The 13,634-nt window shown below is 39.9% G+C and overlaps 1 protein-coding gene across 12 annotated transcripts in view; it reads left to right on the top strand.

The window, feature by feature from the left end:
- The window catches only part of ILF3 (interleukin enhancer binding factor 3), a 27,610-nt gene extending 13,976 nt beyond the window's left edge, over positions 1-13,634 (top strand). For 2 of the 12 annotated variants that reach the window (XM_014054477.2, XM_087711089.1), the window contains exons 8-20: positions 1,173-1,284; positions 1,632-1,729; positions 2,013-2,124; positions 2,207-2,335; positions 2,545-2,744; positions 4,070-4,228; positions 4,745-4,882; positions 4,980-5,153; positions 5,321-5,480; positions 5,781-5,834; positions 10,103-10,453; positions 12,413-12,538; positions 13,002-13,634. In XM_014054477.2, the coding sequence (XP_013909952.2) occupies positions 1,173-1,284; positions 1,632-1,729; positions 2,013-2,124; positions 2,207-2,335; positions 2,545-2,744; positions 4,070-4,228; positions 4,745-4,882; positions 4,980-5,153; positions 5,321-5,480; positions 5,781-5,834; positions 10,103-10,453; positions 12,413-12,538; positions 13,002-13,132 (1,944 nt within the window). In that variant the 3' untranslated portion in view covers positions 13,133-13,634. Of the gene's footprint in view, positions 1-1,172; positions 1,285-1,631; positions 1,730-2,012; positions 2,125-2,206; positions 2,336-2,544; positions 2,745-4,069; positions 4,229-4,744; positions 4,883-4,979; positions 5,154-5,320; positions 5,481-5,780; positions 5,835-6,163; positions 7,243-10,102; positions 10,454-12,412; positions 12,539-13,001 lie in introns of those variants that run through there. The other 10 variants (XM_087711092.1, XM_014054486.2, XM_014054482.2 and 7 more) reach the window with 10 other exon arrangements.

The following is a 13,634-nucleotide window of genomic DNA, read 5'->3' as shown; positions in this document are numbered from 1 at the left end:
TCTCACCGGCTCAGGGTTGACTCAGCCTTCCATCCTTCCGAGGTGGGTAAAATGAGGACCCAGATTGTTGGGGGCAATATGCTGACTCTCTGTAAACCGCTTAGAGAGGCCTGAAAGGCCTATGAAGCGGTATATAAGTCTACTGCTATTGCTATTGCTATTCATACATCCCTATCTGAATATTCTTTCAAAGAACTTATTTGGAAATAGAAATACTATTGACATACATTTTACATATCTGACAACATTTTGTTTCTTTCCTAATCTATAATCGGTAAACATCTTAACAATACTTAAATAGCAAGGCTGGTTTAAGAGAAGATCCTGATAGAATTATTCTACTTTGTTTCTATCTGCAATCAGATGCTTTTCTGTATTTCTAAGTATATAAATAAAAACAAAACATTGCCATAGAAAAGCAGCTCTGTTTAGCCTCAGCCTTCCAAGCCTTTTGGAAATAAGGGATTATAGGAAGCTTCTCCCTAGCTATTCTTAACTCTTCCGAATAATGGTTGAATCAGACAGTTCTGAAGATATCCACATGATAAGTCATGGATCAGTATCAGCACCTTAAGTTTTACCTAGAATTTAATCAGTATAAGTGCAATACAATTACTATTAAAGGAGCTCTGATGTGAGCATCAGCAAACACATTCTTTTAAATCCCTGCAGTTTTCTTGGCAAGATTTTTTAAAAGCGGTTTGCCATTGCCGCCTTCCTGGTGTTGAGGAAACGTGACTGGACCAAGGCCACTCAGCTGGCAGAGAAGAAAATAGCATTTAATAGTAGGGGAAAAGTCTGCGTAAGATTCGTTTCCTAACTTTAAATTAGAAGTACTTTAAGCAACCGTAATTAGCACTGGCAACTTGGTCATTATGCAGAGTAGTTGCTAAGTAGTATCACACCTCTGCTTATGACCTTCAGCTTTCCTTTGCTTTACAGACCTTACATGAAACAAATAAGTGCAAGGACAGATTGCAAAGTTAGTTTTTCATAACTGTTGTAACTGCAAACCATAGCTAAAGAAGGCAACTGCTGAATGAGGACTGCCGATATATTCTGCAACTGCCTATCATAGGAAACAGAAAGCTATGATCAAAAATATCTGTATTTGTATTAAAGATTTTGATAATTGTTCTGCTGTTTTCATTGTTTTGGAAATTTCTTTTCAGCCTCTAGAGTTGCTTTGTGAGAAATCAATTGGAACAGCCAATCGGCCCATGGGAGCTGGTGAGGCACTGAGAAGAGTTCTTGAATGCCTCGCATCCGGAATAGTTATGCCAGGTTAGATGGTCCTTGGCTGTTGAGAATTTCAATGGATATTTGCTCTCTTAACTAGTACAAGTTAGAGTTGGTCATCTGTTTCATTTAAAATTCTGTATTTAGGATGTAATGATATATTGAGTAGATGTTCTTTGGACCCACCCACTATTTCCGATTCCCTTTTGGAACATTTTTATACATCAGCAAGTTTGCCACCTTGTTGGGCTTAATGGTCTGCAATTTAGAGTAGATCAGATTATCAACCCTACTTACAGTATTGAGTGTTAGGTGATACTAAGGGAATATTCAGGTTTACATAGAGATCCTAGGATAATTCTCTGCATATCTTCCTTGTTTCCTGCCTTCAGATGGTTCTGGTATTTATGATCCTTGTGAAAAAGAAGCCACTGATGCTATTGGGCATCTAGACAGACAACAAAGGGAAGATATCACACAGAGTGCTCAGGTATAGTTTTGATTACAGATGTTACAAAACCGCAATGAGTTCTTACTGGTAGCTAGTAACTTCCGTGAGGCTGACTTTATGAGAAAAGGGTCCTATTTCACTAATATAGGAGGCTTTTATTGATTGCCAGAAATAAGGTATCAGGTTTTTAACTCTTTAAGTTCTAGAGTACTTCATTATGGTCTTTTTAGAAGATGTTTCTATGAAATACTGGGACTGGGTGTTGTCTTAATAGATGTCGCAATAAAGAGACTGATCAGTAACATCCATTATATCTTTCTAGCATGCTCTGAGGCTTGCTGCTTTTGGCCAGCTTCACAAAGTCTTGGGGATGGACCCTTTGCCATCAAAGATGCCCAAGAAACCCAAAAATGAAAACCCAGTTGACTACACTGGTATGTTTTGGAACTTGCGAACTTCATTTCTCAGAGATTTTATTGGCCAGCGGACTGAGATTTTGAACTTTTATCTTTCCAGTCCAGATCCCCCCTAGCACAACATACGCCATTGCTCCTTTGAAACGTCCTATGGAAGAAGATGGAGAGGAGAAATCTCCAAGCAAAAAGAAAAAGAAGATTCAGAAAAAAGGTATTGAGTTGGCAAGAGGTAGGTTTGCTTAGTTTTTAGGTGCTCACTAAGATGGTTGTTTTGGTTACAGCATTATATGCAACTAGATGAATAGTAAAAAGTTCTCATAAATTGACGGCCTTCATGCTTTTGCTTGATAGCAGTAAAGGCTGCATTTAGCAGTTGGCAGTAATAATGCATAGGCACTCATTTGAAGATATAATCTAAAAATAATTTCTTTTCTTCAGAGGAAAAGTCAGATCCTCCACAAGCCATGAATGCTCTCATGAAGCTGAATCAGCTAAAACCTGGACTTCAGTATAAACTAGTATCTCAGACAGGTCCAGTTCATGCTCCTATATTTACTATGTCTGTGGAAGTTGATGGCATTACTTACGAAGCTTCGGGACCTTCCAAAAAAACAGCCAAGTTGCATGTTGCAGTCAAGGTAAAGAGTAATTGTAATAGGTGCCTTTGCTTTTGAACATCGCTTAATTTATTCTCCGAAAATGAACTGCTATCTGCTTATTTGTTTGATTCTTATCCCAGCTTTATTTCTGGCAACTTGGGTGCATACATACTTTACATTTTTCCTGTTCCCCTGTTTTCTTTGGACTAGGAAAAAGTGATTGCTCTGTATCACCCAGTCAAGGGGGGGGGGGGAGCGTAGTCTCCTTGTTCTAGCCCAGCACCTTAGCCACTTGATCATTCTGGCTCTCAAAGTTCACAAAAACATAATGGATTTTCTAAGAAGCCAAAATTAAAGGCGTGTTTTTTGTGTGTGCGTCTCTGTATCCAGTATATGTTTGTGTTTATTATGATTTGGCATTCGCTGAATTAACAAACTTCTTCCACTTTGGGTCTTGCCTGTTGTGTATTCTGTAAAAGGAGCCTTTTTAGAATCCCTGTAACTTTTGCTATTAAATTGAATTAATTTTATTGGAAGTGAATACGGTAGTCCTCGACTTGCGTTCAATTAGTGACTGTTTGAAGTTACGTCACTAAAAAAGTGACTGATGACATTTTCCACATGAGCGTTGCAACATCCTCTTGGTCACCATCAAAACTCAGGCACTTGGCTATTGACTCACACTTACGATGGTTGCAGTGGCTGGGGGTCGTGTGGCCACCTTTTGCAACTTTGACAAGCAAAGTCAATGGGGAAGCCAAATTCACTTAATAACATCTGCAATGATTCACCTAACAACTGTGGTAATATAAGTTGTAAAATGGGTTAAAATTCATGTAACGGCCTCCCTGAAACTTTGGGCTCAGTTGTGGTCATAAGTCGGGGACTATCTGTATACTAAGCATTTAATTCAGCGGTCGCCAATATTTCTGGTTTTGCAGTGGGGAGGGGATGGCTCTGCACAAGCGCCTGCAGCTCCATTTACATGAGCGGCAGGCACATGCCATGCCTTCCCCTTGCACAAGTGGAGCTGCACATGTGCACTTGCCAGACATTTCCGCAGCTTGGTCCTGAATGGGCCATGGTCCTCTACTGTTTCCCGCACCCCAGGGGTTGGGAACCCCAGTGAAATTTAAATACAAATTAAATTAGACTTTTGTATTTGCTCCCTTCAACATCAATTAAATACGGGTCCTTCAGCTCCTAAAGGCAAGTGCTGAACAGCCAACAAATGAAAGATGGGTTACATCTGTTTGCAAGAGAGTGTGGGCTGTTCTTTCAAGATAGGCAATAGGATTGTTTAAAGTTGATAAGCTGTGCAATAGCTGTGCAATGGAACAATGATAGTTAATTTCTTGTTTTAGGTTCTGCAAGACATGGGACTCCCTACAGGTGTGGAAGGCAAAGAGAGAGGCGATGAATCGGCAGAAGAAACTGATCAGAAACCAGTTGCAGTGGCTGCTCCTCCTGTAGTGGAAATTATTTGTACTCCTAACGCTGCTTCTCCTTCAGAGCAAACAGAGGTGAACCTGACTTACTATTGGCTCTTGGGTGCTTCATATCTAAGTCTTACGTATCTACTCCCTTTTACACATTTTAAAACTATTATCTTTTTATATGCTTTGCTTCATTCCACTTAGCTCCCCTATCACTAACATTTCTAAGGATGTTCCCCATAGAATCATATTTTCTAGAAAACGCCTTTCTGTGTAGTATTCTATGGTCTCTTTAAGGAAATAATTGCTAAACTATGTTATCACTGTGCAAATCTTAGTGATAAGTGTTCTTAGTGACATGGCGCTTGTTAGTTTCTGTCCAGAACATGTTGCCATGCATTGAGGATATTTCTAACAAACTGGCTGTAAAGCCAATAGGACTTTGCTGGCTTATTTAAATACTTCATAAATATAGGGCTAGAATAATGTAAGTAATTGGTTTGGTGTGCACTTACCTTTCTTTAACTTGCAAATATTGGAGGAAATATTAGTGCTTTTTAACATTTAATTAAGACATATTTTCATTGTGATGTTTTTACTTAGAATGTGAAACAGCAGGGACCAATACTGACCAAGCATGGGAAAAATCCAGTTATGGAACTCAATGAGAAACGGCGTGGCTTAAAATATGAGCTGATTTCAGAAACTGGTGGCAGTCATGACAAACGGTTTGTGATGGAGGTGAGAGATGACTTGGTTCACAGAACTGTATTCATAATTGCTGTTACGTTTTGTCAAAGTTGTAGTTCTGTTCCTGAAATCCTTTCCCTTTTCGAAGGTGGAGGTTGATGGCCAGAAGTTCCAAGGAGCCGGTTCAAATAAAAAGGTGGCAAAAGCTTATGCTGCACTGGCTGCATTAGAAAAGCTTTTCCCAGATGCCCCCCTTCCAATGGAGCAGAAGAAGAAAAGGGCCCCTATGCCAGCACGGGGGGGACCCAAATTTCCTGTAAAGGTAGGCATGTGCACTACAGTTTATGATTATATTGGAAATAACCTGCGCATTTCTTTAAAAACTGCGGCTTCAAAGTTTGATAGATTATTTTAAAGCACACTTGAATATGTAGTTTTCGGGTGCTTTAAGTGGCCAGAGCCAGGAATAAACATTTTTTCTGATTTCAGCAGCATAATCCAGGAGGCTATGGCATGGCGGGACCTATGCATGCTGAAGTACCTCCTCCTCCAAACATGCGGGGTCGGGGCAGAGGAGGAAATATCCGGGGCCGGGGCCGGGGCAGAGGTGGATTTGGTGGTGCCAATCATGGAGGTTATATAAATGCTGGTGAGTTGCATTACTTTTATTTACCACTATGACATTTAGAAACAATATTATCTTGCCTTAATTTACCTTTGAAATGTTATAATATATCTTAAGTTTGAGCTTATTCTATTTGTAACATTTGGGATTTGGCTACTCCATTTGGAGTGGGTGAAATGTTGCTGGGTTTGGGAAAGATTGGCTAGACTAGGTTCTCTAGCAACCACTTTGTGCGTTTCAAAATATCTAGATAGTGTGCAAGCATAACAACTTAATGCATTTAACACACTTCCAGTTGTCTAACGTTGTTGGTGTTTTTCCTAGGGGCCGGATATGGAAGTTATGGCTACGGTGGGAACTCTGCAACAGCAGGCTATAGTAAGTGTTTAATGGGGGGGGGGGGAAATAGGCAACACTCTGGGATAACAAACTCAAATATCATTTTGCAAAATGAAATGACCTGATATCTCTTGAAAGTTGATTTTAAATTTCTCTGCTTTAAGCCAAGTGAAGCAATAAAGCAATACACCACTTTTTAAAAAAACATTTCTCCCTAAAATACACAATTTTGCTTTGAAAAGCCTTTGATGGGGAGGGAGGATGACGGGAGCAGAGAAATAAAAAATATTTTTTTTAAAATGTGGCACATTTTGCCATTTTCAAAAATTCTAATTTTTTTTCCTCTGCTCTGTCTCCCCCTTTTGTAGGTGACTTTTTCACAGACTGCTACGGCTATCATGATTTTGGGTCTTCCTAGATCATCTAAAAGTATTGCACATAAAACAACTTTTTACTCCAATTTTCTCAAACTCCAAAACCAATGTGTCCGTGCTGTGTCCCTGTGCTTCACTGGTTTCTCAACAGTGGCTTTTCACCGCAGCTTTCCGAAACTTAGCCTACAAACAGTGGCAGTTTTAATTGTGACTTGCCTTTGATCATATCGATGTACACGATTGGGGAGCAAAGGTTCAAGGAATGCCTGTGCATTGTGCACAATAAGAGCCAACTCTGTTCTGCTTACAAGCAAAAGGCATTTGTTTTGCTTTTTATGGAAAGCATTTTATTTTAACAGAACTTGCAAAAATATGTTACCTTTTTGTCTTAAATTTTCAGGAGATTTTGTACAGATTTTAGTCCCAAAAAGTGGGTAAATGCTTGTAATAAGGCAAAATTCCTTTTAATAATTCTTAAACTACAACAGCCTGAATTTTGAGCATGCGTATTCTTGACTTACATGTGCTGATTTTAATCTCTACGTCCATGGATTTCTTGCATTAATGAAAGTCTGAGACTTGTTGGGTTGTATTATCTTTTAACATGTCAGTGGCTTGGTTAACTGCAGTGGTTTTTTTGCAGTTCTTATAGGATGTGGCTCTTTTTTCTTGTTCTCCGGTACATGTCCCTAGAAGATAAATGTAGTATTATCATAAGACATGAAGACTACTGAACATTGAAAGGCACAGGGAATAAAGTAGCTATTAACGTTTTTAATAAATGGATTGTTTAGTTCTCTTTGCTTTAGTAGTCATATTAAATGTGCTCAGTTTGATTGTTGTCATTGTTTAACAATGTTAAACGTACTAAATTAATAATTAAATAAGTGGAAGTACAGTGGAGATATGAGTTTGAAAAAAGGCTCTAAACATAAAAATGACATTTGGTATCAATTTAAAAGCAAAACTAAGTTAAAAAAATCATACTTAAATGCTGTTATTCTAGAAGAAGCAGTTGTTCTTAATGTGTGTTAGGAATAATTTGGATTAAGAAGTAAAATTACTCCAAGTAACCAGGTTTATGTTTCTTTGTACATGACCTCTTGCTGAACCACAACTGTGAGTTCACTTACAACTTTTCCCACTTTTTAAGCATGTAGCTTTATGTTTTTATAAAGAATAGTAATTGGTAACTTGTATGCTAATTATGGGTCAGAACTGAGGTAGTGTTTTATGTTCCTTGAACAAAAAAAAATCTGTTTATACATGACTTGTGACATAAACTTCAAATTGAATTCTAAGTAGAGAGCCAAATCCTTTAAAATGAATCCTTTAAAATGAATAGCACTGTGCATTAAATGAAATTTTCCCCATGGACAAAATGAGCATGCAATGGCTCAGAAGTGGACATTTTTAATTTGGGGGGGGGGTTAATCAGGGCACAATCTAGAGCATCGATGTCGAACTCACTGTCACGTTGCTATCATTTCACATTGTTTTTCCCATTCTTGGAGTTGGGGTGGGTGTGGCCTGTGCATCTGACTTGCAGGCTGCCCGTTTGACAACCCTGATCTAGAGGGATCTTATGGGAAAGGCTGGAACATCTAAGACCTTTCCTCTATAGCTTGTGCTCTAAGCCCACCTGCCAATCTTTCCGTTCATTCCTTTCCGTTACTTTTGTATATTTCTCCTTGTGTATTACTTCCCATTAGTGGCTTTGACTTTGCTCTGCTCTCGCCACACACCAAGAATGCACGTGTTTCTGCCTGTACAATGCAGGGAACATTTTGTGCAGAGTATATATACTGTGCACATTGTTGTAAGTATTTTGATTTTGTTTACAGCTGTCATCATCTCTTTTCTACATTCTATCACCAACTGAAACATATCCCTTTTTTTTGGTGTATAAGATGCACTTTCCCCCCCAAAAAAGAGGCTGAAAATTTGGGTGCGTCTTATACTCCAAATGTAGCTTTTTTGCAAAGATTTTTTTTCAGCACAGAGGCGCTAAAAAGTGAAACAATCTTCTGCCTGCTTTGCCTGTTTTTCTCATTGCTTCTCTCTCAGCTGTGCTTTAGAAGCTGTTTTTTATCCCCATAAAAAGCGTACATACAGGTGCTCAAAACCAGCAAACTTAGGTGCTGAAGCTGACCAGACTAAGGATGCTAGCTAGATGAATACCTGGTAGGCAGAATCAAACCACCCCCCTTTATTTTCCTCCAAAAAAACTAAGATGTGTCTTATACTCGGTTGCATCTTACACTCTGAAAAATACGGTAACTATTTAATATTTGGAATGATTTTTAATTCTGATGTGGGAAATTGCTATTTACGAAAGGCTGACATTGTGCAAAATGCTATATTAGATTATTTTGAATTTCATGCAGCTCAATATGGTGGGACTAATTAATTTAACGTATAAATGATACATTGCATAATTATTAGGCAAGTGAGTATTTTGGCCGTATCATTTTTGTGTATATTTTCCACCTCCAAACTCTAAACTTGAATGCTTATTGGATATAAGGATATCAGGTGATGTTTATTTCTGTAATGAGGGAGGGTGTGGTCTAAGAGATCAACACCCTATATTAAGGTGTCCATAAGTATTAGGCAGCTTCTTCTCGGGCAAAATGGGTCACAAAAGAGATTTAACTGAGTCTGAAAAGTCAAAAATTGTACAAAGTCTTTCAGAGGGGTGCAGCTTGAAATTGCTAAGATACGGGGGGGGGGCATGATCACAGAACCATCAAACGTTTTGTTGCAAACGGGGTCGCAAGAAACATGTTGAGAACAAAAGACACACATTAACTGCCAAAGATTTGAGAAGAATCAGAATAAGATCACATTAGTTGAAATGACAAGACTGGGGCAAGAAATACCTGAAGACAGATTTTTCAGAGGTTTTAATGGACTGATTGAGGATGAGAGTGATCTGGGCACAGAGCTCCACTTCGACTCAGACACGAGCAAGGTGGAGATGAGGTCCTGGTATGGGCTGGTATTACTAAAAACGAGATAGTTGGACCTTTTCGGGTTGAAGATGGACTCAAAATCAGTTCCAAACTTACTGCCAGTTTTCAAAATACACTTTCTTCTAGCAGTGGTAAAGGAAGAAGGTGTGCATCTTTCAAGAAGACAATGATTTTTATGCAGGACAATTCTCCCATCGCATGCATCGAAGTGCTCCAACTGGGTGTGGTTAGCCAGTAAAGGACCTTCAAGATGAAAGAATGGCCCCCTTCCTCACGTGACCCTATAGAGAATTTGTGGGCCCTTCTCAAAGGGGAGATTTACAGTGAGGGAAAAGAGTGCAGCCCTCTGAAGAGTCTCTGGGAGGCTGTGGCTGCTGCGGGACAAAAAGCTGATTGGTCAACAGCTGAAGAAACTTGATAGACTCCATGAGTGGAAGGCTTAGGACTGTTATTGAAAAGAGGGGTTACCTTTTTTTTAAATGTCGAAATGTTTGTCTCACTTTTTGAGTTGATGATTATTCTCACTTTAGCAGATGAAAATAAATGAGAGGAAACAATTTTCATTTTTCATTTACTTGCATAATCTGCACACTAATAGTTGCCCAATAATTGTGCACACATAGATAGTCCCCTAAGAAAGCCAAACATCTTAAATATTCAACTTTGAGATTTATTAACATTTTGGAGTGACTGAGAGGACTGTAGTCGTTCAATAATAAACATAATCCTTAAAAAAAGAAGCCTTGCCTAATAGTGCACATAGTTTACAATACAACATCTTTACAATTGTCAACAGGAATTAAGACATTTTTGTTTTATTTTGCAGACAGCCTAATTAATGTTCCTTAATTGGAAAGAGATCAGTACAGAACAATTTCACACTGTCATATTCCTGAATATGGTATGTTGAACAAGAGTGTTGCCTTCTTTGTTGTTGACCCTGCTCTCTTCTCTTTAGGCCAGTTTTACAGTAATGGTGGCCATTCGGGCAATACAGGAGGAGGAGGTGGTGCTTCTGGCTATGGTTCCTATTATCAAGGTGGTGACTACAGCGCTCCTGCTCCCCCTAAGCATGCTGGGAAAAAACAACAACATGGTGGACAGCAGAAACCTTCTTATGGCTCAGGGTATCAGTCCCATCAGGGCCAACAGCAACAATCATACAACCAAAACCAATATGGCAATTATGGTCCCCCCCAAGGCAAGCAGAAGGGCTATAACCAAGGCAACTATGCTGCTTACTCAAATTCCTACAACTCTCCGGGCGGCAGCGGCGGAGGAGCAGACTACAATTACGAAAGTAAATTCAGTGAGTTTCTTGTGCATGGTGGGGGGGGGGGGAGTGAAGAAATGTTCAAATGGATATTGCATAAGTTAGTTCTGGTTTATAGCAAATAAATATGCTTAAAGGCATAACAGAAAAGATGGGAATAGTTCAAAAAGTAATTACTGGTTTAAGCACCCCTACCGTGTTTCCCTGAAAATAAAAGACCCGGTCTTATATTTTTGGGGTTCCAAAATAAGAACTAGGGCTTATTTTGGGGGAAGCACGATTTCAGGGTGATCAGCCCAGCTGGGTGCCCCTGGCCTGGCGCATACATAAGAGGTGGCAAGCACACACAGAGACCGATGGTATTTGCCGGTGGCTGCAGCAGCCGCCCACTGGTCCATTGGCAGCCCGTGCAGCGCAGGGGAGTTGATTCCCTGTCCAAACAACAGGGGGAGGGGGCATGCGATCTGGGTGGGCCGTGGGAAACCCGCCACCCTCCTCTCTGGACTTGGCTTTCCGTGGGGCACATCCAGATCATGTGCTTCCCTCCTTCCTCTGCCTGCTGTTTGGACAGGGAGTCAGTTGCGCTGTGCAGGCTGTGCCTGCTGTCGGACACTGTTGGCCTGCATGCGCTCGCTGCCTCCTGCGCTGGCCACGCCCTCTAGGCCTTATTTTTGGGGGAATGGTAGTTATGAGTGGTTGACAGGTAGTCCTCAACTGACAACTACAACTGAGCCCAAAATTTTTGTTCCTTTGTGAGAGGCATTTGTTAAGTGAATTTAGCCCCATTTTACTACCTTTCCTGCCACATTAGTTGAGTGAATCACTGCACTTGTTAAGTTAGCAACATGGCTGTTAAGTGAATCTGGGTTTCCCCTTGACTTTGCCCCTCAGAAGGTTTTAAAAGGTGATCACATGGCCCTGGGAACTCTTACCACCATAAACATGAGCCAGTTGCACACTTGAGTTTTGATCACATGGCCATGGGGCTGCTGCAACAGCCATAGGTTTGAAAAATGGTGAGGTCATTTTTAATGCTGTTGTAACTTTGAGAAGTCACTGAACAAACTTGTAAGTCGAGGACTTCCTGTAATTTTGGAAGTTGTCTAATATTGCAATGATCAGATAAAGAGCAATTTAAACTTGTGAAATAGCTGATATTGAGCTGAGAACTAGATGAAGTGATTCAGAATAATATTTTGAAAGTTTATTTTAAACAACTTGACAAATGTGGCAACGCGATAGTCTTCCTTAGCCTGGTTCACTGCGCATGCCGCATTCTTTCTGTAAGCCGCCCGGAGTCCTTCGGGATTGGGCGGCCTATAAATTTATTAAATACTAAATACCCTTAAATCTCAAAATTGCTGGAATAAAGATCAAATCTAGATAGCACCATTTGGAGAAAGGCAGAAGGTGGCCTAAACAGAATAGAAGCAGTTCTTGACTTATGACGGACCCCCACAGGGGACTTACGATCCAGATTTGAAGTTCCAAAGGGGGGGGGGGGGCTGTGCAGTCATATAATCACATTTTATGGCCGTTTGCAGCATCTCACAGTCACAGGACAGCAATTTATTACCTTCTGATGGAAATCAGTGTTCAAAAAATCCGCCCATGCAGACAATGGGTTAATTTAATGCCTGCCATGTTTGTTTTATGACTGCCGCATTTGCTTTACAGCCACCACAAATATGTTAGATCAGATCAGTCAGTTTGATAGCGCAACATGCAGCCATCATGTTATGATGGAAATTCTGGGCTCCACGCGAGCCATTCATCAAGAAATCCCTGCAATAGACAAGTGTTCTCATGCGTTGCAGTTTCTGGCATCTAGGTGCAGAATAGTTTTTGGTTGAAGCTACTATGCTTTAGGGTCCTAAAACTCTCAAAAGCACAGAGAGACGGTGGTGAGCATCTCATGTATAGGAAGTGGAGACAGCCAATCCTCTGTTCAAAGTAGTTTATGTAGGGGGCTTAATGTGCTTTCTTTGTTTGCAGATTATGGCAGTGGACGTGGAGGAGGAGGAGGTGCAAACAACTATGGTTCAGGAGGTGCCTCCTACAATCCTGGTGGCTATGGGGGAGGTGCTGGGGGAGGAGGAGCATCTTACCAAGGTAAGCAAGGTCAGTAGAGAGTTAGACACGCAAAGACTTCTGTTAGTGAGGCAAAAGTTTCCCATAGATGTTGCACTGGCTCAATGGCCAACTCTTTTATCTGTGGTCAGCGTCAATACTCTCTGCGTCCCTAATGCTTGATGAATGTAATCTATGAATGGGATGAATAAAACTCAAGAGGAAAGATATTTTTTTCAGCTCTAGGCATTAGAAGAAGAGGGAAGGGGGTGCTTTGAAAACATCAAAGCTTGAAGCTGAGGTCCTGTTCTCCAAATGTGCATACGTGCCAGAGCACTTAAATCAAGGAGTGATAGTAAAATATTCTTAAGTGATCTTAAATAAAGCCTACGTGTTGCAATGTATATGCCTGCTATGTTTAGTTCTGTGTTCTAAATATTCTTATGCATAATAATTGGAAATAACCGAAGTAGCATTTACGGTGGTATATTAAAGTAACTTTCTATTTTTCTAGGTGGATATTCTCAGTCAAATTATAATTCTCCAGCTTCAAATCAGAATTACAGTGGGCCTCCCAATTCCTACCAACCTCCACAAGCTGGATATGGCAGAAATGACCACAGCATGAACTATCAGTATAGATAAACTAGTTTGTTTTTGATGGGTCTGTATCTTTGCTTCTCCTAAATTTGCATAACCTTTGAATATGAAGTTTTATTGCATCACAGTAAACATGTAAACCCTGTTTCCATGTTGCAGTGCTCTTTGTGATATCAGTCACTAATGGTTGAGTACATTGTGATTCCATAATTAGCTGTATTTTGGACATTTAATGGTGTATTTAATGGTTTGTTAGTTTGCCATTTCAGTTTTTTTGTCTAAATAGAATTTCAGTTCAACATCCCTCTTTTGTTTAAATTAAATTCAGATATTAACATACAGGATTGCTTTAAATGGATAAGGGATGTCTCCTGCTTTTGTGAAGTGAGTTTAAAAAGGCTTTCTGTATTTTAATGCTTTAGTGTTTTTCAGTTTTATAAGTGATTTATTTTTAAATTTGTGGGAAAGAGTGGGTTTGTATGTCTGGGTCATTCAGACAGTTCCTGGATTATACTGAATGTAGACAAATAAACATAAACTCTTCATG

This window comes from Thamnophis sirtalis, unplaced genomic scaffold (genome assembly GCF_051295495.1).
Source record: "Thamnophis sirtalis isolate CommonGarterSnake01/CBP01778 unplaced genomic scaffold, rThaSir2_p1.2 scaffold_3, whole genome shotgun sequence".
Taxonomy (NCBI): domain Eukaryota; kingdom Metazoa; phylum Chordata; class Lepidosauria; order Squamata; family Natricidae; genus Thamnophis; species Thamnophis sirtalis.
This window is presented reverse-complemented; position numbering and strand designations above follow the sequence as displayed.